Source organism: Poromitra crassiceps (genome assembly GCF_964638095.1).
Source record: "Poromitra crassiceps genome assembly, chromosome: 19".
In the NCBI taxonomy this organism is placed as follows: domain Eukaryota; kingdom Metazoa; phylum Chordata; class Actinopteri; order Beryciformes; family Melamphaidae; genus Poromitra; species Poromitra crassiceps.
Genome location: NC_139646.1, coordinates 562799 through 590630, shown reverse-complemented (window position 1 = coordinate 590630; position 27832 = coordinate 562799). Strand labels below are relative to the sequence as shown.

General features: G+C 45.4%; 2 protein-coding genes across 4 annotated transcripts in view; one reads left to right on the top strand and one right to left on the bottom strand.

The window, feature by feature from the left end:
- Positions 1 to 130: 130 nt before the first annotated feature.
- LOC310793805 (RING finger protein 122) lies at positions 131 to 14724 on the top strand. Of its 3 annotated transcripts, none has more exons than XM_083655698.1 (7): positions 131 to 806; positions 1236 to 1451; positions 6831 to 6984; positions 8925 to 8967; positions 9493 to 9534; positions 11046 to 11128; positions 13890 to 14724. In XM_083655698.1, the coding sequence occupies exons 2-7, from the start codon at positions 1427 to 1429 to the stop codon at positions 14008 to 14010; spliced, it is 468 nt and encodes a 155-aa protein (XP_083511824.1). In that variant the 5' UTR covers positions 131 to 806; positions 1236 to 1426; the 3' UTR covers positions 14011 to 14724. The 3 variants fall into 3 exon arrangements, with proteins under 3 accessions (XP_083511824.1, XP_083511822.1, XP_083511823.1); XM_083655696.1 differs by having other exon boundaries at positions 6828 to 6984; XM_083655697.1 differs by having other exon boundaries at positions 978 to 1451; positions 6828 to 6984.
- A 457-nt stretch (positions 14725 to 15181) lies between these two features.
- Positions 15182 to 27832, bottom strand: part of pdcd11 (programmed cell death 11) — a 33559-nt gene continuing 20908 nt past the window's right edge. The window contains exons 25-36 of the mRNA XM_083655549.1: positions 25564 to 25741; positions 24104 to 24160; positions 23845 to 23967; positions 23444 to 23566; positions 22857 to 23025; positions 21012 to 21146; positions 20350 to 20496; positions 19681 to 19931; positions 18763 to 18931; positions 18423 to 18576; positions 17528 to 17693; positions 15182 to 16119 (exon numbers count right to left, since the gene is read on the bottom strand). Of these exons, the coding sequence (XP_083511675.1) occupies positions 15948 to 16119; positions 17528 to 17693; positions 18423 to 18576; positions 18763 to 18931; positions 19681 to 19931; positions 20350 to 20496; positions 21012 to 21146; positions 22857 to 23025; positions 23444 to 23566; positions 23845 to 23967; positions 24104 to 24160; positions 25564 to 25741 (1844 nt within the window). The 3' untranslated portion in view covers positions 15182 to 15947. The remainder of the gene's footprint in view (positions 16120 to 17527; positions 17694 to 18422; positions 18577 to 18762; positions 18932 to 19680; positions 19932 to 20349; positions 20497 to 21011; positions 21147 to 22856; positions 23026 to 23443; positions 23567 to 23844; positions 23968 to 24103; positions 24161 to 25563; positions 25742 to 27832) is intronic.

Genomic DNA, 27832 nt, shown 5'->3' with positions numbered 1-27832 from the left:
CTCATGCTGCCTAGAGATTGGAGGACAGAGGGAGCGAGGGAGGGCTGAGGGAGAGGAGAGTTGCGAGGCAAAACGGCTGCATGGTCACATGAGCAGAGATCTGTTTACAAACCCAGAGAGCAGAGCAGAGCAGAGCAGAGCAGGCAGCACGCAGACAGACAGTAGGCAAAGCAGGCACTCTGGACACCATTATGGATTGAAAGAGGAAGAGAGGGAAGCCTGCCATGACAAAGCCAGCTGGAGACTGAATACGACACACGCAGACAGACACACTCGTGCAGCACACACTGCCTTTGTCCCGGATTTTTCCTCAATTGAAGGAGCAGATGGTTAGAGGGAGAGTAGGATCCCCCCTACATACATACATACACACACACACACACACACACACACACACACACACACACACACACACACACACACACACACACACACATGCACTGACTGACACACACACACACACGCAGGCAAAATACCAAACCCAGCTTGAGGACTGACTGCATGGAGTCCTTTGTTTGGGTTTTGAGGGAAGGACATATTTGGCTTCCACTGAGGAGGAAGACCCCCAAGATCTGAGGATTGGAGGAGGAGACTACAGAGGACAGGGAAGAGGGATAAGGCTTGTGGAAATCCTCTGTTAAAAAGCAGATTTGCGAGGAGGACAAAGCAGAGACTAATGCCAGCAAATGACCCTCATTGGACAGGGAGGACTGTCATTTTGGACGGTGGAGGTCACTGAAGTTGACGAGGGGGAAAACACTGCAGACGCAAGTTGAAGTGAAAGGAGGCCTTCTACACTGAAAAAGGTAAACACGCCTCGTCGATGAGAAGCCTGCGTTGTTGTTGTGACAACGTGACTGTGATTCAGCTTTTGATAACAACTCCTGAATAACATCTGACATTGATGCATGGCATGAGGCAGCTGACAAACAATACATTTCACACTGAACAAGATTTCTTTGTCTTCCCCTTCCCAGTCTTGTCTGTGTCTAAACTGTGATGACATCATTATTGCTGAGATCCAGGAGCACACCAGGTCTTCTTCAATCCCCGTCCAAACCCCCAATCCCAAATCTCCCAATCTTAACTCGGGAGGGTTAATCCAGATTTGGGAATGCTGGGCAGCACAGACTGCTGAGTGCTGCTGAGCCAACAAAACCTCCAAGGATTTGTGGAATCTGAACAAATGTGAAAAACTTAATGGTGTTGTTGTTGTTGTTGTTGTTTTTCTGGAGGGGCTAGCGAGCTACGCGCTAACACCCAACAAAAGGCACTTCCATCTGGGCTGACGGATTCAAGGCCTGGAGCTCCACAGGTCCAGTCCCCGGAGCTGCGGCCCCACCAGCTTGGCTCTTATCCGGGCATCATCAGCAGTGTCTTCACAGGGTTTGAGTTTGCTGCTGCTGCTGCCACCCTGGGAGTTTTCATGCAACCATTTCAATGGTGTAACGGTAAGTGGATTTCACCACTGCCTGCCAAATATAGTAACTGTGTGTTAGTAACACAACAGTTAGTAACAACTAACTGTTGTACTCTGTTACTGCTAGCTAACGGGATGTGGCTGATGGCTATGGCTTGAGCACGGGGGCAACTTTGAGAGTGGAGGCCTCAGTTTGTGTTTTGAGGATGGCGATGGGGGACCTGCATTTTTAAGGTCAAATTTGGTCATACACTGCAGCTATAACAACAGTAACAGAACAGTCTTCCATTTTATTCTCTCGTCTTATTCCGTAATATCCTTTTTCTACAATAATGCACCCATAGCTGCTTCATTCTAGCTTGGTTCTATTTCTTGTCACAACACAGAATATGCTATCCTACTGTCTTCTCGACACCATCTCCCTTGCATATAACCCCCACCCCATCCCACACCCCCCACCAAGCGCCAGCTCCCCGGCCATGTCACAGAATGATCCTAACTATACCCCCCACAGTGTGCAAGCTGGAGCCATTCATTCACTGTAAAGAGAGACACATGGACATTTAGGCTGGCAAAGAGCATCCTCGGTGCTAATTAATAAAAGCACATGTGGCCGGTGGAAGTGGGGCTTCCTCGGCCATTGTTTCACCAAATGGTGCTTCGGTCCCCAGAGTTCTTTCTGATGAATATACCCCCCCCCCCCCCTCCTCCCCAACACACACATTTCTGTCTCACAAAGCCATGCAGACAGCCAGGCATTAGAGACCCCTACCCCTCCATCCCCCAATGCTGAGGCACACGTGTGCATAGACACAGACAGATAGATGTGCGCACGCACACACACACACACACACACACACACACACACACACACACACACACACACACACACACACACACACAAGTCACCTCTATAGGGCCGGTGGAACAGATGGTAGTCTGGCAGAAGTGGTGTCTGTCCTCCATGTCCGTCTTGTTCACAGCCTATAGACAGTTTTAACTTGACAACAATAACAACCGTCACAACCCACCTGAATATCCGGTTTACTTCCTGTAGCCTATACATAGCTGAGCGCAGGCTGATATTCGGCTCATATTAAATGTTAACGTTAGGCCGTGTCTCCGACAGACACATTAACAAGGTAGCCTATTTCGGTCTTTATGTCTTGTAGTAGTTAGTAGTAGTTGTTGTTGATAGTTGCCATAACAACCACCCCTGTCGGAAAGACGTGCACACGCTGGGTAGGGAGCGTTGTTGTCCCGGAGGCGATATTTTTTTCGGATGATGGCGAAGGCTATGCGAAGGCATAACCCGCCCCTCTCTGCCTCTGATTGGCCTAGCGTCAAACTTCCATCCAAACACATTCGCTTGGCTATCCTGCATTACATATTTCTACAGTCTGTGGTCAGACCGTCAGACTCAGTGGGTCAGACAGACAGAAAGACGCCAGTGTGTTTATGTTTTTAATATAGTCATATATATGGTTTAACCACTATCATATATCCTAACGTTAATACGGTAAATCAATATATTTGCTGCCCCCCCCCCCCACAACTAAGCTAACTAACGCTAATGCACAGCAGCAACACACGTCTGTAAAGCGATGCTGTCCTAACGCTACGTCTAAACAACATGAGTCTAATCATTAGAATGTCATATTATTCCAAATTGAATGATAAATTACTTACTTGGCGTTAATTGTAATTCCTAAATGGAGTCCTCCGCCATCTTGGCCACAGCAAAGCGCGAAACTACGGGAGACGATAGTGGTCATGGCAAACGGACTGTTCCGCCCCATACAAATTAATGTAAAAATTGATACCGGTCTAGCTAAACAATTCTTGGCTGCCGCAAAAAAAAAAAAACTTTTGAAAAAGATTCGGTGACCCTGAGTCTGCTGCGCCTCATCCTATATATTTAGCTATGGCTGTATCTTAACAGCGATCTCTTAGCCATAGCTGTGCACAGACCATTATGACTGCCACAGCGTCACACAACAAATCTATGAAAACGCCGCCTATATATAGGGTCGAGATTTGAACACAGTTTCACTCATGGTGACCAACTGGAAGGCAGTGAAGGATTGTGGAAAAGTACACAGAAGGTACACACAGAAGGCGTATGAAGGTTGGCTGATGAAGAGGACTGAAATTGGGTCTGATCCAGGTCAAGTTCTGTGTGTTTCGTACCCATGGTACCACGGGCCCACGTTTATGCAAATCATGCGTGACGTCAGGCGGCGCTGATTGGACGGGTGCCTTATCCAGGTAGCTCCCTACTTCGCGGGGAATTTAAACCCCTAGGCATCGAGCCACACATCAAATAGACTCAGCTCTCAGTCTTAATCCGTTTCACTACTGTAAGACTGAGAATATTACTATTTAAATATTTTCATAACGTTAGGTGGCGCTGTTGGAAGCCTTGCATCGGAGAGCCAATCATGAGTGTTGTGGGCGGGCCTGCTTTCTGGGAGCAGCCAGTGACGCTCAAGCAGAACCGGTGCTGCCTGTCGCGTTTGCGGAGAAACATATTAATCACTTAGAAACAAACATAACCTGTTAATAGGACGTGTTTCATCCGGCCCCGGCGGCTAGAGGTCTTTCCCCCAGCGATAAGCCAGACTCCCGAGGCTACGTTATTACAGAGCCTGCTGTCTGATCATGACTTCACAGCGCTTCACAGTAGCAAGCGGGCCACTTGCTGCTTGCAGGTAGGACAAATTATTGTAAAATAAACAACAGGTATAAACTCTCTTTGCAGCACATCAGTGTCTTGCTCTATATTGGAACTATGAAACATTGCATTGCCGCTACCAAATAAAATTCTAATAATAAATGTGGGCGTGTCTGCTGCCGGCCGTTCTCGCCGGGCTCAATGAACCAGATTTGGAACAGTAAATTCCCAGACGTTTGGTGGTTAGGTGGCGCTGTTGGCGCCGCTCACCAAACGTCTGGAAACCGAGACTACCATGGCTGTGTCTGACCCCAGAAGAGGTGCTTCACCCCCCAGGCCTGCCTCCCCCCACCCCGTTAGCCCCATGGCTGGGTGTCTGAGCCCACCCCCCTCATCCATGATATGAGATCATCAGGATCCCCTAAGACATCATCATCACTCAGATCAGTCAGAGTATTGAAGATCTTCTGGTACAAGGGCCAGAACATTCTGTGGCCTTGAACCATCGACTTATATCTCAATGCCTTGAACCATAAAATGATTTAACCTCCATATTATTTGTAAAACACAGAAACAGAAAAAAAAAATCAAAATTAGAAAGCATGCACTGTAATGCTAATAATATGATAGTAGGCTATACCAACAAATGTCAGCATGTTTGTTAGATAGTTCAAAAATCCTACTTATGAAATTATTTCGGCATAATAACACACCAAATTAACAACAATACATGATCAGAAGTGTTTTTATTCCATAGAAAATAGTCAATCTTACATGCTCTACCTCACACATGGGCAAAGGAAACACATCCTCAAAGGAAAACAAAACCCACCACAAAAAGTCAATATAAGACAGCATTACGTTAATAAATCTCATCCGCTACAACCATTTGATTTGTATTGCTATGATATCAGGAGATTAACACTGGCATTTTCTCTCTCACGTCACTGTACACTGGCATTTTCTCTCATGTCACTACACTGCCATTTTCTCTCTCACGTCACGTTACACTGGCATTTTCTCTCTCACGTCACTGTACACTGGCATTTTCTCTCTCACGTCACGTTACACTGGCATTTTCTCTCTCATGTCACTGTACACTGGCATTTTCTCTCACGTCACTGTACACTGGCATTTTCTCTCTCATGTCACTGTACACTGGCATTTTCTCTCACGTCACTGTACACTGGCATTTTCTCTCTCACCTCACGTTACACTGGCATTTTCTCTCTCATGTCACTGTACACTGGCATTTTCTCTCTCATGTCACTGTACACTGGCATTTTCTCTCTCACGTCACGTTACACTGGCATTTTCTCTCTCACGTCACGTTACACTGGCATTTTCTCTCTCACATCACTGTACACTGGCATTTTCTCTCTCACCTCACTGTACACTGGCATTTTCTCTCTCACATCACTGTACACTGGCATTTTCTCTCTCATGTCACGTTACACTGGCATTTTCTCTCTCATGTCACTGTACACTGGCATTTTCTCTCTCACGTCACTTTACACTGGCATTTTCTCTCTCACGTCACTGTACACTGGCATTTTCTCTCTCACGTCACTGTACACTGGCATTTTCTCTCTCACGTCACTGTACACTGGCATTTTCTCTCTCATGTCACTGTACACTGGCATTTTCTCTCTCACGTCACTGTACACTGGCATTTTCTCTCTCACGTCACTGTACACTGGCATTTTCTCTCTCACGTCACTTTACACTGGCATTTTCTCTCTCATGTCACTGTACACTGGCATTTTCTCTCTCACGTCACGTTACACTGGCATTTTCTCTCTCACGTCACTGTACACTGGCATTTTCTCTCTCACGTCACGTTACACTGGCATTTTCTCTCTCACGTCACGTTACACTGGCATTTTCTCTCTCACGTCACGTTACACTGGCATTTTCTCTCTCACGTCACGTTACACTGGCATTTTCTCTCATGTCACTGTACACTGGCATTTTCTCTCTCACGTCACGTTACACTGGCATTTTCTCCCTCACCTCACTGTACACTGGCATTTTCTCTCTCATGTCACTGTACACTGGCATTTTCTCTCTCACCTCACTGTACACTGGCATTTTCTCTCTCACATCACTGTACACTGGCATTTTCTCTCTCACCTCACTGTACACTGGCATTTTCTCTCTCATGTCACTGTACACTGGCATTTTCTCTCTCATGTCACTGTACACTGGCATTTTCTCTCTCACATCACTGTACACTGGCATTTTCTCTCTCACGTCACTGTACACTGGCATTTTCTCTCTCACGTCACTTTAACAACAAGAGAGGCAATAGCCTAATGTTGATAATAAGTGATGGAGTTGGAAGATTGTCTATAATTTGTGAAACTGCCTTCTATTTTGATGAAGAAAAACACAGCTTACAACCGTGGTAAATTAAGGCTGTGAACAAACTTACAATGAGTAACCCCTTAAAGAAAAAGAAAAAGTTAAATTCATTGGTCAAGTAGTAAACGCTCATGATAAACCTAATATGGAGTGATGATTGCTGCTCTCAAAAAGAATCAATCACATAAGAAAGTTGAGAGGGAAGATACTGTCTGTTAAACGTTGTCATAAAGACAGAACAACAACATAACATTTTGACCTCTTGCCCCTACAATAAAGAAAATACAGTGAAAATCATTATTCTATTCTTGTTTTTCTTAAATAAATCTGTTACCTATGGTATGTCCTGTATTTCCAAATTCTTCTTAGCAGGATGCCTGTGTGGTTTGGGTTTCCAGCGCTCTGAACAGTCGTGCAGCATGACGTTCGACATCTATCACCTCCCGCTCAACGTGTATGTGATCGTCCTTGGCATCGGCCTCTTCGTCTTCATGCTCAGCCTCATCTTCTGCTGCTACCTGTTCAGGTAGGTGGAGAGGTTCTGCTGCTACCTGTTCAGGTAGGTGGAGAGGTTCTGCTGCTACCTGTTCAGGTAGGTGGAGAGGTTTTGGAGGAGGAGGGACTGGCTGATAGAGGGAAGAGGTGAGGGTAAGGGAAGAAAAGGAGGAAATGTGGGAAAAGTAGGATGTAGAAGAGGAGGATAATATAAGAGGATAGTATAAGAGGATAGTATAAGAGGGTGATGCACAAGGCAATTTTGGGGCAATGTAGAAAACGCCACAACACTCTTTGCAGCGGGCAACACAGTGCACAACAGCTTGGCCAAAACTCAATTTAAACAAGGTTGTGCTGTTTGCAGCAGCAAACGTAATATGATTCATCAGAAGGGAAAAGACAAAAAGAACAGAAGCACATAAATTAAAACAGTCATAAAAATGCTAAGAATTGTGGAATCCCTCCTTTAAGAATGCAAAGTGTCTGTGAGCAGAATTGTGTTCGGCCACAGCTATGCCATTTCACATGCGATCAGGCTGAATCTTTCAGGAAGTATAAAGAGCACCAGAGAGCTGGTGAACTAATTTATCCAGATTTTTTTATTCGGAAATTAGGGACTATTAACACCTTAAGTGCCATAGCCGAAATAATTCGTCTTACATAATCCAGCGCTTGAGTGCCAGAGCCGAAATAACTCGTCTTACATGTTTTTTTGACGGTGGGACATCAATCAACCCCTTTTACATCTTCCAGATAACTATTTGGAGCAAGAGCATGCGTGTAATCTATTTTACCGACCACTAAGTGGCGACAGAGACCGAGAGAAGTCACAACCACGGGACCCAAAAGCCACTAAAGCAGCCGCCTCCCGCGGAAAACCCCGGACACACACACACAGAACGGACAGAGATCCCTTCCCCCCAGAGCCGCGCAGCAACGCAGCAACGCGCGAACACACACACACACACACACACACACACACACACACACACACACACACACACACACACACACACACACACACACACACACACACACCGCGGGAGAAAGCCATTCAAGGAAATGGCGACGCGATTTTACAGTAATCCGTTTCAGACTCGTCTTGCCCGACAGGCAGACAGGCAGGCAGGCACGCAGACAGACAGGCAGGCAGCACAACGCGCTTCTGACACGCCCGCTGAAGCCAGGAGGAAGGAGGAGAAGAGCACGGAGGGAGGAGTTTGAATGAGAGGGGTGTTTCCTGTTGTTATGGAGGAAATTACTGTTCAAAACTATTGTTTAGAATGTCTGACGGTCTTACTGATGCCAAAAATGAATGGTTAAAGTGACTGTTTCACAAAAAGCCATTTATCTCTGAATAAATTTCCAGACGCTGAAACCATGCTGTACTCAACGGCTAATATCTACATAACTACTAACTCTGCAAACTAACTCTTTTAGACAGAGAAAGCACACATTCTATTAGTTATTTTTAGATGATTGGTGTTCATGAATTCTTAACAGAAAAGAATCCTCGGCTCTTCTAAAATGAGCCAGAATCGTCAAAAACACCCCTGGCACAACTTACCTACAGGAATGAAAACATGGCTGGCATTCAATGTGTTAATTGCCCTAATTACCTAATGATGTGGTGTGTCACTCGAGCAATGACGATGTCATCTGGTGACATCATCACTGATGATATCACTCACTGATGACATCATAATTGAGAGCTCGAGTAACATCACTGGTGACATCACCAATTCTATACATAAGTGATTATCATCAATGTTTATGATGGATTTGAGTGTGTCCCGGAGGCTTTGGAGACCACTGTGTTCCAATCCAACCACAGGGGGTCTAACTCCCACGGGTCCACTAGTTCTATAAATGTATGCTGGTGCCATTGTAAGTACATGTTTAGACTATTGGTAGGAAATGTGGAGTAGGACTATGGATGACTAATATGCATAAATCATCTATGGATTTCAGGTTGAAACAGCAGGGAGCGCGGGAGCAGTTCAGCTACAACGAGGTGCGTTACTGCAGCATCTGTCACTATAGGTGCACATGTAACACCGGCATCTGAGACAGGTTAAAAATACTGCTATAGCGCTTTCACAGTGTTGAAGGTCAACTGTGAAACTTAACACCACCCTTTATAGATGACCTTGAGTGACTCCATCCACAGTAGGTGGTCCTTAGCTCATATGTGCCATTCATGACCTTCACTCAAATCGTTTTTGGGTGTGAAATGGTTTCTGGCATGCAGGTACCAGGGTGTGAGAGTATGCCGTGGCCGGTGTGGTGACTGTCGAAATGTTTTCCGCCTCAGGGGAGATAGTCTCCAGCTGCTACTTTGTTTACTGTCAACACAATACCTGTCTCTATTCATAATTTGGCCTATTTTTTAACTACTATAAAACACAAGAGAAGTAGACACCACTCTTGCAGATAGAATCACATCCAAACATTGACCGCAGCTGAAGTGTATGAGGTTTACTGCCAACGTAATAGTGCTGACACATCACTCACATCTCTTTTCCTCTCCTTCAAATAGGTGGTGCTGAAGGGAGCAAGCAAGAAGCTGAGCCTTCTAGGAGTAAGCATCTCTCTGACAATGCTTTGACGTGCAGCTCAAGCTGACTGTAGTGTGGCCTACATGTTACACTGTGCACACTGTAGTGTGGCCTACATGTTACACACCGTGCACATGTGCACACTGTTTGCATGCCAGCTCAGATGAGTTATTGAACATAGGAGGGCTGACTCAATCGTTTCTCCCATTCACATGCCATTAACAACATGCATGCACATGCACATGCACGTACACAGACAGGCATATTGGAGATGTCCTGAAAAAAACTTGTATCTCAAATGCAGTCATGAGAAAATACCTCTATGTGAGCTTGCTTGGCTCTTTACTTGTAGAACAATTCTTATGACTCATTCAAGAACAAATAGGTGCCAATCACAAATATGATTATTTTCTGATTCCTACAAAGATTGCTTTTTAGAAGTCTTGTAGTAGTGACTCTGGCAGCTGGGGGTAATTGTGGTTTTGATTTGATGTCCATTTCCATTTTGGACCTATGTGCAGCTTGTAATAAATAAATAAAAGTCTTGTTTGGATACACAATTATGATAAAAGCACCATCCTCTTTTTTTTTTTTAATAATAAAATTGCCTAGGCGGGCGGTGTCTATCTCTCTGTTAGTCACGATCAGTGTTGCCAGATGGCAAATGTTGAATTATCGTACCAGAGGGTCAAAATTATCGTTTTTGGAGTGAAATTATCGTACGCCCCCTCCCCAGCGCGGCGCGCCTTCGGTGCGCCTACGTCGGGGGGGGCTGCGGCTGATCACAGGCTACTTTTTGGACTTGGCATGATTTTTCAATACTGTGATCTCAGCCTGCGTTGCAACAACAACAAAACACCCCGCACGTATTGGCTGCAAATATGTTGTTTGAAGAGATGATTGTATAAACAGATAGAGTGATAGACGTAGGATTCGTCTAAGTGTCACAAAATGATAAAATTATCGTACATTTGGGGGATTTTGGGATTATTGATCGTACATCGTACAAATACGATAATTATCGTACGTCTGGCAACGCTGGTCACGATTTGCGTCATGTTTTGTGTCACGAAGGTGACACCAAACGTGACATCATAGACATGGCATCATCAGTGATGTCATAAATCCCATAACATGTGCCCATGGCACATCGTCTCCAGAGTCCCCACACTAGAATAGTGATAGTTTAAAAATACTTCCCTTATTCACCTTATGTTCCAACACAGGGGTCAGCCAGTTACTTCCTATTGTGTTGACACTTCCTGTGACAGTAGTGAGCAGGTAAAACAGACGGTGTTTTGAACAGGAAGTCATAACACAACTGGGTCAAGTGGGCGGGGCTACATAAGGTGAATACTTGTGATATGTTGGGGATCTGGGCCAAATAAAATTGTGGCAAAAACGGTGGCAAAATTGTTGTCTGTTGTGAGGTACCACTGTTGAATAAATATGGAGTAAAAAACATGTAGCTCATGCATGCAAATTAAATGACATTAATAAACTAACCACACTGTGTTTTACTCTGTTCCTGCAGCAAACCTGTGCAGTGTGTCTGGAAGAGTTCAGGAGCAGAGATGAACTGGGAGTGTGCCCATGCTCACATGCATTTCACAAGAAGTGAGTGTTACAATAGTTCAAATTAGTGTCCTCTAGCAGTGGTTCTCAAATGGGGGTCCACTTTGCCAGGGGGTCCGCGAAAAGTTTTCAGGAAAATAAAAATAAAACCTTTTTTTTTTGCAAAAGCTTCATAGTTCAACGAAAATATTGTATGTTTCAAATCTAATACAATGGTTCATGGATTACATTGTAATCCAACAAACCTATCAATTTAAAAGTCAAGCACGTTACCGTGGAAACAATTAAGCTTAGCCCAAAATCACAAATCAGAATGATGGGGTCCTTGGTATATTTTCTATCTTGTAAGGGGTCCTTGGCTGAAAAACATTTGAGAACCTCTGCTCTAGAGAGAGTGGCGTCAGCGGAGGACCAAAATGCGTAACTCATTAGCCAATGAACAGCCAGGAAGGGGTCTCGCGCTACTTTTGAATGCTAAAATAAAGCTGATATGTACAATTTGATTCTTAAAAAAATTAAAAATTAAAGTACAACACAAACTGTCCATTTTCTTGCAACTCGACAGTGCTGCTTAATCCAGGACCTTACTTCCTGGAACTCTTGAGAGTAAAAAAAAAACTGGTCCATTGGAGTGAATGGAGATGTCGCGACTCTTCTATATACATGACTCTGGTTCAAATGTACAACTTAATTCAATGTTTTCTTTTTAAGCGGTGCAGCCGCTTCCATACGTGACATGTGCGTCCGTCTCTTTGTACTGTAGCATGAGATGTTTGTAGCATGAGACTAGGGGGCGGGCTAGGAAGAAGGCGGGGCTAGGGAAAAGGGGCCATAGCTAGGGATAGGAAGGCCCAATTCCAATCCGCCCCCTTATTGACTCAAGCCCTTAGAGGCGCGTTCACGTGAAGGGAGTGAGGGTTTAGGGATGTCCCACGCTGAAATCACAAAGTGAATGAGGGCTCTGAGTGAGCCCTTTCTGCCCCCTTACCGTAAGGGAGCAGCTATGGCCACTTACGGAAAGGGAATTGCCCACAATGCATAGCGTTGTGACGTATAAAACGGGGAAGGCTGCAAATATCTGCCAAAAAAATAAAAGAACACACGCGCGAAACGAACGCGGTGTTTGCGAGTGCGCTGGAATGCCTTAATTGACAATGAAACATTACATTAATAGGGATTTCAGATTAGACAAAAATATATCAGAGGAATGCAAGTAGTTATTTTACACAATCCTAGAATAATCATCGATCATTTCTATTACAATTGCAATCCACAACTTTTTTGATGAATGAGAAATAGTTTTACAGAATCTGTATTGTACAGTATTGACATTGTGTATAATGCTGGGTGACATATGTCATTATTATGCTTATTTTAATTATAATTACACATGTTGCAGATTTTGCAGTAGGCTACATTCATTTTTAAATGACGTGTTGTCCACTCTGTAGAGCCAGAGCCTGGATGAGAACAGACTCATCAGGGAGTCTATCCCTCAAAGCGTCTTGACAATAAACAATATATAGCGAACCCCAAACCTGCCAGAGTCAACATCATCTTGTCAAGTGCAAAGGGCTCTGCTGTCCCAATCCTCCTATTTATCCAATGTGGATCCCTTCCACACTTGATGACTCAACCACTTTCAGATGGCGGCCATTAGAGGGACTGAGGGTTCAGGGCTTGAGTCTTTAGGGGGCGGATTGGAATTGGGCCGAAGAACGTGGTAGTGAGTCAGGATTTGAGGGGTGGATAGACCGGAATGTGTGTAGGAAGATGTGGGTGGCGGGGCGGGGGCTAGGGAAATGTGGCTGTAGCTAGGGATATTAAGGTTGTCACATATTCGGAGAAAGTACGTTGAAAAACAAAGTTTGGCGCTAAATCTAAACAGATTATCTATAAAAAATTATGTTAAGCTAAACAATTATTTATAAAAAGATTCACGGGATCCAGCATAGTTGTTTTGAATGAGGTGAATGAGGAGCGGTGCCGCTTGGCCCTGGAGGTGATGCGGGGGGTGGCTAGGGGGAGTGGCTATAGGGTATGAGGGTGGGGGGCAAGTAAGTAGGAGCGGGGCTTAGCAAACAAGGTAGCATGAGAGGATGGACCAATCAGGAGTAGCCTATGCATATGTAGAGGGGGGGGCGGGGGAGAAGGTACCGGCCTGCACAAACTGCACCGCTTAATGCTTGGATTGTTTTTCCTGTAGTTTCCATAACTCTTCATGAATCATGACATGTCACTAATAGGTCGAAAACAACTGTGCTATGGTCTCAAACACACAACTTGCACAAGTAGCACAACTAACGATACAACCGACTACAACTTAATACATTTGACTGAGCAACCATCCAACGTAATAAAATATTTAACAATTTCATGATCATACCTTTTTCACAAGGTCCACACTTGTCCCAAAGCACACAGTTATTGTACATCATCAGCACCGCCTTAAGAAAATATGAATTCATCAGTTAGGGGAAATTGTGTGGCACACTTTTTCACAACAATGTGAAGGTTATTAAATATGCCTGTGTGGATCTTTCTCTGCACAATATCATGCTCAGTGTAACAATTTGAGAGCAAAGACTTTCTATGAAAGAACCAAAGTTCTCAATCACAATTTTAGCTAATCAGTCATGAAATTAGTAGTAGTAGTAAGATGTTTCATTTCCATTGTAGCAGTAAATGTTCTTTTTATGGTTTGCCAACAGCATAGTAAGAGTTGAGACCGGCTTACCGGTAGTGCCATTATAAGCCAACAGAGATGCTGTCGGTGAACCAGACCGTGTCTTTCTTCTCTCAGGTGCCTGCTCAAGTGGCTGGAGATCCGCAGCGTGTGCCCCATGTGTAACAAACCCATCCTCCGGCTCCACACGGACACTCCCCAGGGGGCCGAGGGTCCCATGGACCCCGAGGAGGTGTGAGGGAGCGGGGGGAAGAGAGGACTCCCCCCTGCCCCCCTACAGAAGACACACACATTAAATACATAGGGATGATAAGCAGTGGTCATCTTAAGGACATCTCACACAAAAAAAAGTTGATTGTGTTCTCAAGTGGCCACCTTGCTGCTGACCTTTGAGCAATATGCCTTGGTGGGAATTGTATATTGACGGCACCAAAAACGATTTGGTTAAATCAGTCAGGGAGAAGCTGGATGAATAGGACCTTTCCATATTGCACTGTTCACAAACATGGCAAGAAAAGGAGCCACCTTAAAATATGGGGAGTATCATTGCCACCGTCATGGGATGACTGGCTCAGCACTGCCAGACAGCCAATCACAAACAACACAATAGGCATACCTCTATTATCTCAGGGGTGTCACCAATACAGCCAGCACAAACCATGTCGGTCACCCTATAACCCTGTGCCACACATACATCTTCAATACTGCCAGTGTAGACGAGATGCTATAGCGGTTAGAAGCCAGAACCTTTGGCTGAAACAAAGACCAGTGGGATTGCAACCACAGTTGTGGTGACGGAAGTAGACAGTATTGTTACCGATTGTGTCCCAGGCCCTTCCCTTTTTAAAGAGACTGATAGAAAGCTAGTCTTGCCTGTACGTATTGTATGTAAATGTGTCCCTATATATTGTTATTTTGTATTTGTTGCTTTTAAATAAAATGTCATGTAATGGTGGTGGATCTATTAATAAGCCAATCAGATTAAGCGCTTGCTACCATCTCACTGCTATAAGGAGCTGAAGGTTGGCACGGCCCACAAGAGCGGGCGAGCCCTAGCCTGGGTGAACCCAGCCTTCAGCGTGACGTCACAGACTAGGTCACTTGATGTTTGTGACTGATAGCACATGCAGGTCAGAGGTCACGTGGAGGCGGGGTTTACCCAGGCTAGGCAAGCCCGTGATGCGGGCAAGACCTCGAGGTCGAACCAACGAAGCATGGTAGGTAGAAATTAGCGCTGCCAGCTGAGTGGGCAAGCGAGGCACACAAGAGATTTTTTTTATTAAAACTTGATTTAACCAGGTAAAAGACTAAATATTTAAAAAAAAATCTTTTTCAAGCAGAATCTGGCTAGGTTTCTAGTTTTAATAAATGCAAAAGGTATACAATATGTACCATACATTGTGGTCAGGAATCTTTAGCCATCCGTACTTTTTTGTGTGTGAATACCGGTAGTCAAAAAAATATTCATTATACTTTTCCTAGCTCAGTTCATTCTCATACAAAATGGATTAAGATCCAAGTTGATAAACTGTCAAATATTCATTGTTTATTTTTAACATTAAAGAGGGTGAGGACGCACTTTACATTGCCTTACACACATTTGATATGTTTTACAACATTGCAGCATAATATCCATGATTCGAGGTTCAAAAGACTCACATCAAGCCAAATCCCAGTTGGTTGTTTTGAAGAGGAAGCAATCTGGTTTCACATACAGAAAAGTTTCTCCAACAGGCGCCTAGACTAGACTTGAGTTTGGCCCTTCAGTGTACATGTGTGCAATATACACAGCTGTATGCATACTTCTGTGTACTGTATTTTGTCTCTAGCAGGCTAGTCTTGCTTGCCAGACAATTGGAGATCTCCGCCTACCAATCGTTTGGGAACATGTTTGATAGGGGCGTCGTAATTTAACACATTTCCATCACAGAGCATGAAACTGATGTGCTGCACAGAGAGTTTATAGCCATTGCTAATTTTCAACTCTAGTCCATAGTCATTTCCTTACTGGAAACAATGCTCTCCCGCTAATATGTAGGGCCGCCCTAAAGACTGTATTGGTTCTGCGATGCAGAACTTCTCAAATTGTTTCAATCCAGTTTTAACGACGAAAGCTTTGAGAGAAAGTTCTCAGTCTGTGGTTGAGCGAAGCGTATAGACTGTGAACGGAGTCTCCTAGCAGGCGGCGTCGGTCCCCTTAGCTTCCACAAACTCCAAAGCCTTGTCCTTGACTGCCTGGACACTCTCTGGGGTGCCGTGCTTCTTCTCGTACTCCAGGTAGCGCTTGAAGAAGAACTTGATCTTCTTCACTGCCACACTCAGGTGGATGACACGGTCAAAGAGTGACCTGCAGGACACAGGACGTTACAGAAGGCTGTTAGGATACTGAGTGACCTGCAGGACACAGGACGTTACAGAAGGCTGTTAGGATACTGAGTGACCTGCAGGACACAGGACGTTACAGAAGGCTGTTAGGATACTGAGTGACCTGCAGGACACAGGACGTTACAGAAGGCTGTTAGGATACTGAGTGACCTGCAGGACACAGGACGTTACAGAAGGCTGTTAGGATACTGAGTGACCTGCAGGACACAGGACGTTACAGAAGGCTGTTAGGATACTGAGTGACCTGCAGGACACAGGACGTTACAGAAGGCTGTTAGGATACTGGCTGGAGAAAGCAAAGGGATTCCAACAGTAATTATTATGATCATCAGATTAGTCGGACCCCCGCCCCCCCCCATCCCCGGGTTCAACTCCAGGAAGTGGTACCCCCGGCTTGGTCAGACGTTGCTACAGACACAACTGGCTGGGTCTGCCAGTGGGGTATGAGTCCCCCGGCGGGAAGGGGGGGCCGGGTGGGAATAGCGTGATCCCCCCCCCATGCACTACATCCTGTCTGTGAAACTCCTCGCTGTCAGGTGAAAAGAAGAGGCTGGCAAAGTCACATCTCAGTAGTCTCGCTGGCCAGCCTCCTCTCCCTTCCGTCCGAGGAGTCTGGCGCCGCAGGTCTCCATAGTGGGATTGCGATGGGCGGCGCTTAGCGGCAGTGCCCTTGGAAAATAGTTTCAAACAATCCAACTTGCCGTTTTCAGCGTGTAGCAACGAGCTAGCGTGTACGTTTCTGCCGTTAGCTTGCTAGCTAGTTAGCATTGTTGTTTTCCCTGAGGCGGCAGGGGACTATTTACAGCGACACACAGGGAGGAGGGAGCGGAAGCCACTCTGATTGACATGGTCGGAGCCAATGACAGAGCTTCTTAAGCGGGGAGCGGAAATCCGGCAGCGTCTGAAACCGACGCCTCCAATGGGAGAGCAGAGTAGAGCAGGGGGAGGGTTTATCCCAGTTATGGAGACCTGCGGCGCCAGACTCCTCGGACGGAAGGGAGAGGAGGCTGGCCAGCGAGACTACATCTCAGAGGAAGCATGGTGCTAGTCTACAGCTCTCCCCAGATCGGCAGAAGGGGTGGAGCAACGATCGGGACAGCAGGGGGAATCGGCCAAGTACAAATGGGGAGAAAATGGGAGAAAAATCCGAAAAACAAACAAACAAACAAAACCAAGAAAAGTCTGACAATTGGGAACTGGGAGGCAGATACAAAGTCTCCATGAATTTCAAATCTGTGGACTATGAAGACTCATCGATTGACATGAGGTTGTACATTTCAGCAGGGATGTTTTCCAAAAATGAACAGTGCTGACGAGTTGCAAGCAAGGAATGGGTAAAAATTAAAATTGGCAAATGCGCTTCAGCTCACCTGATTTCCTTCTGTGATCCGTGTTTGACCATGAGGTCAATGAAGACGGACCACAGGTCTGTACGTTTGGGGTAGCTAGTCAGTACTTTGTCGAACATGGCGCGGCCTTTCTCTGCATCGCCGTAACGGAACTCCAGCTGAGCAAACCTGCCGATCACATCCACACCTGAGAGAGCGAGAGACGGCGAGAGAGAGACATTGTTTGGTGTACAAAGTAAACTACGTAAGTCATTCACTGAGTCTATGGGTCTTACAGGAAAAATGCACACTTACGACACTCTTGTATGGTTATATATATATCATCATTTTGTGATGTTCAGTGGACTCTAGGAGTTATTTTGTGATGTTTATTGTCTAGGGCAGGCACTTTGCCTCAAACTATCTTGTCTACATCTACTTCAATTACTGAATTCCTACATTTCACAGAATAACTTTTTGACAATCCCCCAGAGAATGGGTGTGAACCCAAAAATGGGCGTACATGCAAAACTGGGACTAGTACGTATGTGAACACTGCAGTGTGTGTCTGTGATCCATAAGCCTTACTGAAAAAATATGTCATCTTGCAGCTGCTTTGCATTCTGGTCTATTGGAGCTACTGTGTGTGCTTTTGTGTGTGTGTGTGTGTGTGTGTGTGTGTGTGTGTGTGTGTGTGTGTGTGTGTGTGTGTGTGTGTGTGTGTGTGTGTGTGTGTGTGTGTGTGGGGAAATCAGTCTCTCTGCCTCGTCTGTGATGGGTTGTTGAAGGTCAGTGCAAAATGGTGAGTGTAGAAAGAAAATGTTGCTCTTTGATTCTGGGGGCGTGGCCAACCCGAGTGATTTCATTTTCTCAATGCCATTCCTGTTGTTAAGAAAAGCAGGTATAAAGAGACATGTAAGTAAGAGAGGCATCTTACTCTCTTTGGAGGGCAGACTCTTGAGCGCCCTCTGCAGGAGAGCATTGGCAGCATCACTTTGGCCCTGCTGGAGCAGGAAGGTCCCATAGCTTAGCCACACCGCCTTGTTCTGACGGAACCGCTTCACCATCGTCTTATACAGGACCTCCGCCTCCTACACACACACACACACACACACACACACACACACACACACACACACACACACACACACACACACAGGGTAGATAGCACACAGACATAAAAACATGTATGAGTTTTATAAACCCAAAAACACATGTAATCCTAGCCCCTTAGGTCAGGTGAGTATAGTGTGAGACACACAGTGGATCCATCCTACCTTGGTCTTGTTGGACTTGGCATAGATGTCAGCCAGCTGCTGGTAGACTGGCATGGGCTCACAGAACTGCAGCGCCCGCTCAAACACCTTCTTTAGGCTCTCCTCTGTGCCGTACATGTTCTCCAGGTTGAGCAGAGCCACCCACACGTTCAGCTTCTCCTGCTCCTCCCTGGGCGCACGCAGGAAGGGTTGTTGTTACAAACAATCCAAATGATATTAATACAAAGCAAACATGAAGAAAAGAACGTCCGTCCTCCACACACACCCTAATATATCAGACACAGCAATTTGCAATACAAGAATTTGATGCCATTTCATTTAGAATAGAATATAAGTATATTGTCCACTGCAGTGGAAAAATTGCCTCTGGTTAAAACGTGGTCTAATATCTGAGAAATGACATTCAGAATGTTCCTTTTTCTGTGCTGTTTGAACAGAAGAGAGATCAAGGCTAGCAAGTTTCAGTTATTTTTAAACCTACAGTAGTACTGTGTATTGAACCAAACTGTTGAATTGTTACACGCCTATTGTATAGATTTCTTTTACAAACAGGGCCGGTTACTCTTGGTGAGTTTGAACTGTAATGGAGGATCTTGTGGGAGACTCACTTGGCTCAGTCAAAATTTAAATAGGCTTGTCCCATGAGTGCTCGTTTGATATTCCACTATTACCTTTTGCACTGCCTGCACCTTACTTTGTTCTGGGTTTGTCATGTCACGTGACTTCGCTGTAATTGATTTCATAGATGATGTTACTTTGCTCTTTTTACATAAGCTTTGACTGGAATTGGACTTGTGTGGTCTACAATGTTTGTGTTTGTCTTGAGGCTGCGGTCTTGGCCAGGTCTCCCTTTATTCATAATCGTTATTGGACTAACCTAGTTAAAGAAAATAATATATCATTCTAGCAGTCGGTCACCTGAACGAGATGGTTTTGAGGGCCCTCTCGGCCACAGAGCGGGCCTGCTCAATCTGGGTGGCCTGCAGATGGTGGGCCATGTACTGGAGCCAGAGCAGCGAGCTGCTGGGCGAGGCCAGGAGCAGCCGCTCGAACGCAGCCGTGTCCTGTGGCCTCAGGCCGGGGTCCATCAGCTCCGACTCCCGCTGCACCAGGGCCTTCTCCGCCGCCTTCTTCTCCAGCTCCAGCTCATGGCGAGACTTCTTCTGGGACTGGGAGAAGAGAGAGAGTGTGGGGGCCAGAGAGGAAAGACATTAAGCTAAAATTATACTCTGGCGTCAAATCCCTCGCCGAGAGCGCTGTAGGTGCTACGCCGCAGGCATAGGCGGCATGCAGCTCCCAAAAAATGTAGTGCACCATCGGGTCAACACAGCTGATGTGAACAGCGTAAATAGACTATAATGTAGATGGAGAGCTAACAGGAGAGAGTGAAAGCTATGACCAAGTATATGCACTACATTCACATAGTGAAATCACAGAATTTACTCATTTTGCTGGGGACTCCCCTGGGCCGTCAAGCTGACATTCGAGTATGTGTGTTTAACTGCCGACAAACGTCTTAAACTCGAGGCTACGTTGAATCATGTTTGTCACTTTAGAGTTCCAGCCGCAGCATGTCCTCCCCCTCACCTTGCCACTTTGCTCTTGGTCCTCCCCGTCGCTGGAGTCTGCCTCCTGGGCTGCAGAGGCTGGCTTCAGGGAGTTCAGTCCCAGGTCCCAGGAGAAACCTTCTGACACCTGCAGTCTGGACGGCCCTGCTGGGCTGGGCTTCACCTGCTGAGAGACAAGGAGGGGACGTTTACATTTTTAAGGTCACAATCTGGATACGATTTGAGATAATTTGTTCTGAATTCATCAGATTCTCTTCTCTTGTGGATGCCATGTCAAATAGATGACATTACGGGTGTCCGGGTAGTGTAGCGGTAGATTCCCTGCCTACCAACACGAGGGTCGCAGGTTCGCACCCCCCCAACCCCCCCCCCCCCCCCCCCCCTCCTGTTGCCTCCGGCTTGGTCGGGTGTCCATACAGGCATGATTGGCTGTGTCTGCGGGTGGGAAGCCGGATTCGGGGTATGTGTCCTGGTCGCTGCACTAGCGCCTCCTCTGGTCGGTCGGGGGGTCTGTTCGGGGCGGAAGGGAAGTGGTGGGAATAGCGTGATCCTCCCACGTAATACGTCCTGCCAGTGAAGCTCCCCGCTGTCAGGTGAAAAGAAGCGGCTGGCAAAAAAAAGTTTGGGAACCACTGCTATACCATGCGGTCGAAATGTGCCATAACCGTGACCCATGCTTACTTTTGCAGGCTCAGGTTCTTCATCGTCTTCCTTATCCTCCTCTTCCCTGAAGTACACCTCCACCCCGCTGTCACTGTCATCAGGCTTTGCTTTCTTTGTTTTCTTCTTCTTCGGTGGGACTTGGTCCACCTGTTCCTGGTAAATGACACAATTATAAAGTAGTACCAATGAGTATTATAAAATAAATAAACTTTATTGTTATTATTATTATTATTAGGGGAACATTATAGGGATGGACCGATATGAAACTTTTGGCTGATACCGATAACAATATTAACATTGCTGTTATGGCCGATAACGGATATTTACCGATGTCGATATGATCTGTATAAATAAAAAAAATTCTGATAATCAAATTTTGTACATACTGAAAAACACATGTAAACACTGAATGGTAAAAAGTTATGTCTTCATTTATTTCCAAAACATTTAGAAAAACCCATAAATTATAGATTTACAGCATTGTTTCCCCTCAATATGAACATTTTGGCCGATACCAATAACCAATATTAACATTGGTTATTTTGCTGATTGGACAGATACTGATAAATAAAAAAATGGCTAACATCGATTAGGGGTGTCATGGTAGACAAAAGTCACGGTTCGGTACGCATAAGGTACAACGCAGTATAAAAGCAACAATTCCCAAATTCAGTTTTTTTCCCTTTGAATTTTTCTGAATTCTGTGTTTTGCTTTTTACGCTCATTTTACCATCAGAAATAGTGTCTAATAAGTGGGAATGAATAAATGTCCACAATTAAATAAGATCTAGGCAATCCACACAAAAAGGTTTTACTCTAGAGCAGCGATTAACAAAGTGTGGGGTGCGCCTCCCTCGACAGTTGCGACGTGCAACTATAAAGGACTAAAGGAAAGTCCTTTATAGTTGCGCACCGTGGCTACGTAACGTTACATTAGCAAGCTTACCTCATTGGCTCGATGTTGACAGAATTTGCAAAACAGCTTATCGCCTGAGTCATAAAAGTCATTAGGATACTGCTCTGCACTCGCTTTTCTAATGACGGTAAAGGGGGAGCAGCTGGACGCTTCAATATTGTTGTGGTTTTGTGAAGTAGCATGGAAGCTACGGCTTCTAAACACGCTGGAGCGACGCATACACGTAGCCGAAGACCCCTAACATTGATATGATTGCCGATATATCGTGCATCCCTAGTAAACATACACATCAGTGATGCAGTGAAAACCTGGTTGCCGTGAATACTGCCTAGTAGGCATGGGTCGATTTCCAGTTTTACCGGTTCGGTTCGGTGTACGAGCCCAAACCGGTTTGATCATGTGCGAACCGAAAAAACCTAATTTTTTTTTTTTTTTTTTTTTGCCAGTCCATTCTGATTGCACTATTGTTCCTATTAGCCTCTTCTCAAGTTGCACTAGTATGCAAAAGTATTATTTTGTTTATTATGTTGATGTTTGAAGAAAAGTTAAGCTGAATAGTTATGAGAAATAAATACAGGGTGTGTTTGTTACACAGGTGTCCTGCTTCTTTTTATTCAGTATTATTGCTGGTTGACAATACCAGCTTAGTATTATCGCTATCAGGTGGACTGAAGTTGCACTACAGACAGTTATGGGCCACACTCGGGAGCCCTGCTTAAAAAAAAAAAAAAAAAAAAATTACAAAACAAAATTAAATTACAAAAAAAATCGGTATACCGGTTCGATCCGGTTTAGACGGCAATATCGAACCGGTTTTAAAATTTTCAAACCGACCCAGCCCTACTGCCTAGTAGGCAGAGACCAATCACACCAAGATCAATGCAGAGTGTATTGCTGCCAGAATAAAGGCTTATAAATAAGCAAAGAAATGACAGCTGTCGCGTTACCTGTTGGCTCCCGGACAGCGTGCGCTCCCTCTTCTTCTTAGTGTCATGTCTCTTCTTCTCCTCTCCAATCAGACGCAGTGGCAGACCGAGGGATTCTGGGAGCACATCTGGTTTCCCGGTGTCGGCCGGGAGCAGAGAGAGGTCGACTAGCTCCTCCTCTTTGTTGATACTGAGGAGAGGGAGAGGAAGAGAGAGAAAGGCAGAGCAAGAATAGTCAAAAGAAAGGAAAAATAATATACAATATTGTGTCCACAAACGGCTGCTTAAAAGAACAAATTAAATTCTTGTGACTGGTATGGTCACCGGCAGGAAACCTCAACACACTGTAAGTGACAAATCCACATCCCAAATGAAGATCTTTAAGTGATCGGAGACATCTTATAGGTGTTGACCATGACTCTTATAGGTGTTGACCATGACTCTTATAGGTGTTGACCATGACTCTTATAGGTGTTGACCATGACTCTTATAGGTGTTGACCATGACTCTTATAGGTGTTGACCATGACTCTTATAGGTGTTGACCGTGACACGCTGAGTTGAACAGGAGGGGGTGAATTTGACAGCGTGAAATTCGAGCATCTTCACCTGAGGATCTTGACAGTGAGCAGAGTGTTGAGAGGCAGGTGCTGAGAGAAGACATCGTGCTTCGTCACAAAGTACTTGGTGGACTGCTGGAGCTGGGCTCTTCCCGTGACGCTCCGAGACAACCTGGAAGATAGACGTGGAATAAAGACAAACACGCGACGCTAGTTAGCCTCATGTAGAAGCCACCCTAACCCACGAGTTCAGAGAGCAAGAATGACCTCATGCTACCCACCAACATAACAACAATACAAGAACATTTTGTAGAAAATCAGGAACATGTTGTTCTTTCTAGAGGTTCAGATGTTTCTTTGCACAAATACAAATGCAAATGTGTAAAGCTGCGTTTTGGACTTGGAATACTACATCTATCTGGAAGCAAGTAGTCCTGAATGCATTTTTACCTGATGAAGACTCCTTTCTCTCCCACGGACTTCACGTAGCCTCTGATCATCTGACCCGCCTTCAGCTCCTCTATGCTTGAGACTTCTGGGTCCTTCACTGGCTTGGCCGGCGCTGGGTTCACCCTGGAAGAGCAAAGTTACAGTCGGTCACAGGGTGAAAATAAATGGTAGGATGGACCACAATAGTAATCTAGGGTATAATCCGACATATATTCTCTGTGGCTCTCTGGGGGGGGGGGGGGGGGGGGGGTTCTCATACCGTGATGAACGGAGAGACAGCTGCCACTTGCCGTTTTCATTTCCCAGAAGGTAACACCTGGGGAAAAAGAGAAGGCAAAACCAGTTAACTCTCAATCCACACTTCAAAACTAGGGTTCAAGCAAAATGGACGTGAATGAAGCGGCTCCCAAACTGGGGTATGACTATGTGGAGGAACCAAAGACGATGGGATTTCAAACTAGACGGCCCAACTCCAACTCACTTCCTGTTTGGCACGCGGGTTTTGCTCATGGCTTTCTACGGCCACGGCCACTAAGAGATTTTCGGCAGGTCTGAGTCTATTGAGTCAATGGGAAAAGTCAACGTGATCTCAGATTATGACAGAATTTTTACAGAACTATTTCCCTTCGCCCCCATATTCATTAAAGTAAATATTCGGCCCATTCTTTGAAGCCACATATCTTCAGAATATTCTGACACTAAAATGGCATTTTTCAGACAGAAAGACCAGGAGAAAATTAAACTTCTTCAAGACCTGTCTATCTCAGCAACACACTCTTGTGAGATTTGGCAACAGGAACTCATGTTAGCAGGGAGCGATTAGCTAAAGCTAAAGCTGAAGCTCGTTGATGTAGTAGCTAAATCTGTGGCTAGAAAAATTATTTTTTTAATGCAATATCTTAGTTTCAACTGTATTGAGCTAACAACGGGCAGCTTTATGTTTATATGTGTGGTTTGTGTGGAGTTTGGGGAACTCACAATCTCCATTTCAAGTTAGCTTGCTAGGTCAGCACTAACCCCGCTTAAAGCCTGCTTGAAGAAGAAAACAAGTGGAGGCGGAGCCTGGGGGGGGGGTAACGAGACTTGGGGAGAGGTCAGGTGACTTACTGCTACCAGTTTTTAGAATTGGCGGAGCCTGCGGTGAACCATCTAGATAGTAATAGAAGCTCTATGGTGGTACTACAGGGGTTACTTGAGAGAAAGGGGAAAATGGAAAAATAAATCATGAAAATAAATGAAACGTCAAAATAAATCTGCTCAGGAGGCAGTGGCACTAATTGCAACTCTGTGCCTCCATTTCTCATTTTGTAATGTTATCTTCAAAAGGTGGGTTATTTATCATTCATTCATTGCCTCATATGCTGTTGTCAATGGCCTAGGCTCCATGAAAAAGGAGCGATAGGCATAAGAAGAAGATTGCGTCATATGCTATCATTTTCCCTTGCAGTTTTCTAAGCAAAATGTTGTAGTCGGGTAAAGTGGCTACTTGGACTAAGAAATCAGGGAAAGGGGGTACTGACGCCAAAAAGTTTGAAGTCAAAAATGTGAGAACCACTGGTGTAAATGCTGAAACAGCATTTCAAACCATGACAAACTGCATCATATTGGAAGAGGATGACATGAATAGACTGATGATCTGATTTTTAATATAAGACCAATGATTGTGTCATATTTTGTCAGGCTGTCTTGCCCTGGTCTGGGTCTGCAGCTGCTACTGACCTGAGCAGCTGATCCTTGCTGTAAGCCTCCAGGGGCTTTGGCCAGTAGGCATCACCCAGGTCCATGATGGAAACAGTTCCCGTGGCACCAAAGGGAAGCTTGACCAGCAGGCCAACGTGCGGCTGAACACTAGTCACCATGCCCAAAGTAACACTGCCTTTCTCCAGTGTGTGCACACCTGCATAACAATCGCAAACAGAATGAAATAAACGTTGTTCTGTTTTTTACATTTGTTAAGCAATATGAAATACAGAGAGAAAGATATCATTTACATTACAGAAGTAGAGAGCTGCAAGCCGGAGGGGACCCGAAACAGGCCCCTCGGGCCTGACCATTTAGGGCCCGGGTCGGGCTTTTTTTTATGCATAGATCGGGCTCGGGCTGAATAATCCTCCAGCTGGCTGTGAAAAACAAAGCTAAACGCTACATACAGTCAGCTGTTGAGATGGTCAAGCTGAAAGCTAGCGGAGGGAGGTTTTGAAAGTTCCCAACGTGTCAGGGAAAGCTGCAAAAGATACAATCATTTTCCTGCACAGTGCCTGCAAATGGAAAGTTAAAGTCTAAAAGTTTTGCATGATTGTGGATTTAGCCGGTTGGGGAAGATTTGTGACGTGAGCAGGACTAACGTTATTCCATGCAGCTAAACGGTGAGTCTGCTGTTTTAATTTGGATATGCTTGAGTGACATTGTTTCAGTTTGTGGGCATTGTTGCTGTTGGCATTTAAATAAGAGAGAACATTTCTTATTATTGTGGCCAGTTGTATTTTGATAGGCTGTAACAGTACTTAAAGGAACACTCCGCCCATTTTCAACCAGCTTTGTATCATTAGAACATCAGTAGTATATCAGAAAACTGTAAACTGTTTTGAAGTCTGTCATTTAATTTGACAGTTATTGAGTGTTAAAGTGTGGACCAGTGACATCACTGGTCCACACTAACTCAAATTAATAACTCATTAACTCAAATCAACTCTCAATAACTGTCAAACTAGATGAATGATGAATAGCTTGACAGTTATTGAGAGTTGATTTGAGTTAATGAGTTATTAATTTGAGTTAAACACTCAATAACTGTCAAATTAAATGACAGACTTCAAAATCGTTTAGTTTTCTGATATACTACTGATGTTCTAATGATACAAAGCTGGTTGAAAATGGGCGGAGTGTTCCTTTAAGTGATTGCAGCGCATCATAGTCTTAACGTGTGTGTGCATGTGTAGGGAGAGAGACAGAGAGAGACAGAGCAACGGTGGCTGTCTTTAGAGCCTCCGCAGCACAGAGCGAGAGAGGGAGAGAGAGAGAGATGTGTCATCATATCGTGATATTGATTCTGGGCCTGGTGGCGGGCTCGGGCCTAATAATTGCTTAACCCCTGGGGCCAGGGTAGGGATGGGGCCTGGGGCCAGGGTAGGGATGGGGCCTGGGGCCAGGGTGAGGGATGGGGCCTGGGGCCAGGGTAGGGATGGGGCCTGGGGCCAGGGTGAGGGATGGGGCCTGGGGCCAGGGTAGGGATGGGGCCTGGGGCCAGGGTAGGGATGGGGCCTGGGGCTTGCTTTGCCCGGGGGCCACTGTCGTGAAATGATAGAAGGCCAGGGGCCAGTTAACTCATTGAATGCCATGGACGTCCTTCGACGTCCAATTAAATAGTGACGTAGAATGCCACGGACGTCCTTCGACGTCCAATGCGTTTTTTGACGGTGGGACGTCGATCAAAGCCTTCCGCAGCTCCTGTACAACTATAGTAGCTATTGGAGGTGTATAACCTATTTTACGGACTCATTAGGTGGCGACAGTGCTTGCTCGGTGCAGTCCAGATTAGAGACAGGTCCGAGAAACAGCCTAAAAGCCGTGGATCAAAGACAACCCGATGCATGCTCCCAGAGCCATTTGCTCTGTCGCGGGAGCTGACATTGGCTCCGAACAGGAGTCAATCCGCGCTCACAACTGAGCCCCTCTGTCCCTGTCTGTCTGTCTGTCTGTCTGTATAGTTTCTCCAACCGATTAGCAGCCAGGAAAGCAGCCCCTGACGCCAAACCATTCAGCAATCCGGGTTGGCTCTTCCCTGCTGTGGCGCTGAGAGCCGACAGCAGCACACAAACGCAGGACTCCGAAAATATAATGGTTGCGTGAGGCTGTGTGCAGTGTGGGGAGGAGTTTACGGGGGGAGGGGGGGAGGGGGGTGGTGCACGCAGGGCATCACACAACAACTACGTCACTACATCAGAAAATATTATCTTCAGACTCAGTGAATGTGCTTGAAATGCTGCAT

What these genes read in the sequence shown, in the direction of transcription:
- LOC310793805 (XM_083655696.1), top strand. Translation starts at nt 1,427, where the DNA reads ATGCAACCATTTCAATGGTGTAACG. An exon ending in TTCTGCTGCTACCTGTTCAG is followed by an intron (nt 6,985 to 8,924) that starts GTAGGTGGAGAG and finishes TATGGATTTCAG; the next exon opens with GTTGAAACAGCAGGGAGCGC. An exon ending in AGCAGTTCAGCTACAACGAG is followed by an intron (nt 8,968 to 9,492) that starts GTGCGTTACTGC and finishes TCCTTCAAATAG; the next exon opens with GTGGTGCTGAAGGGAGCAAG.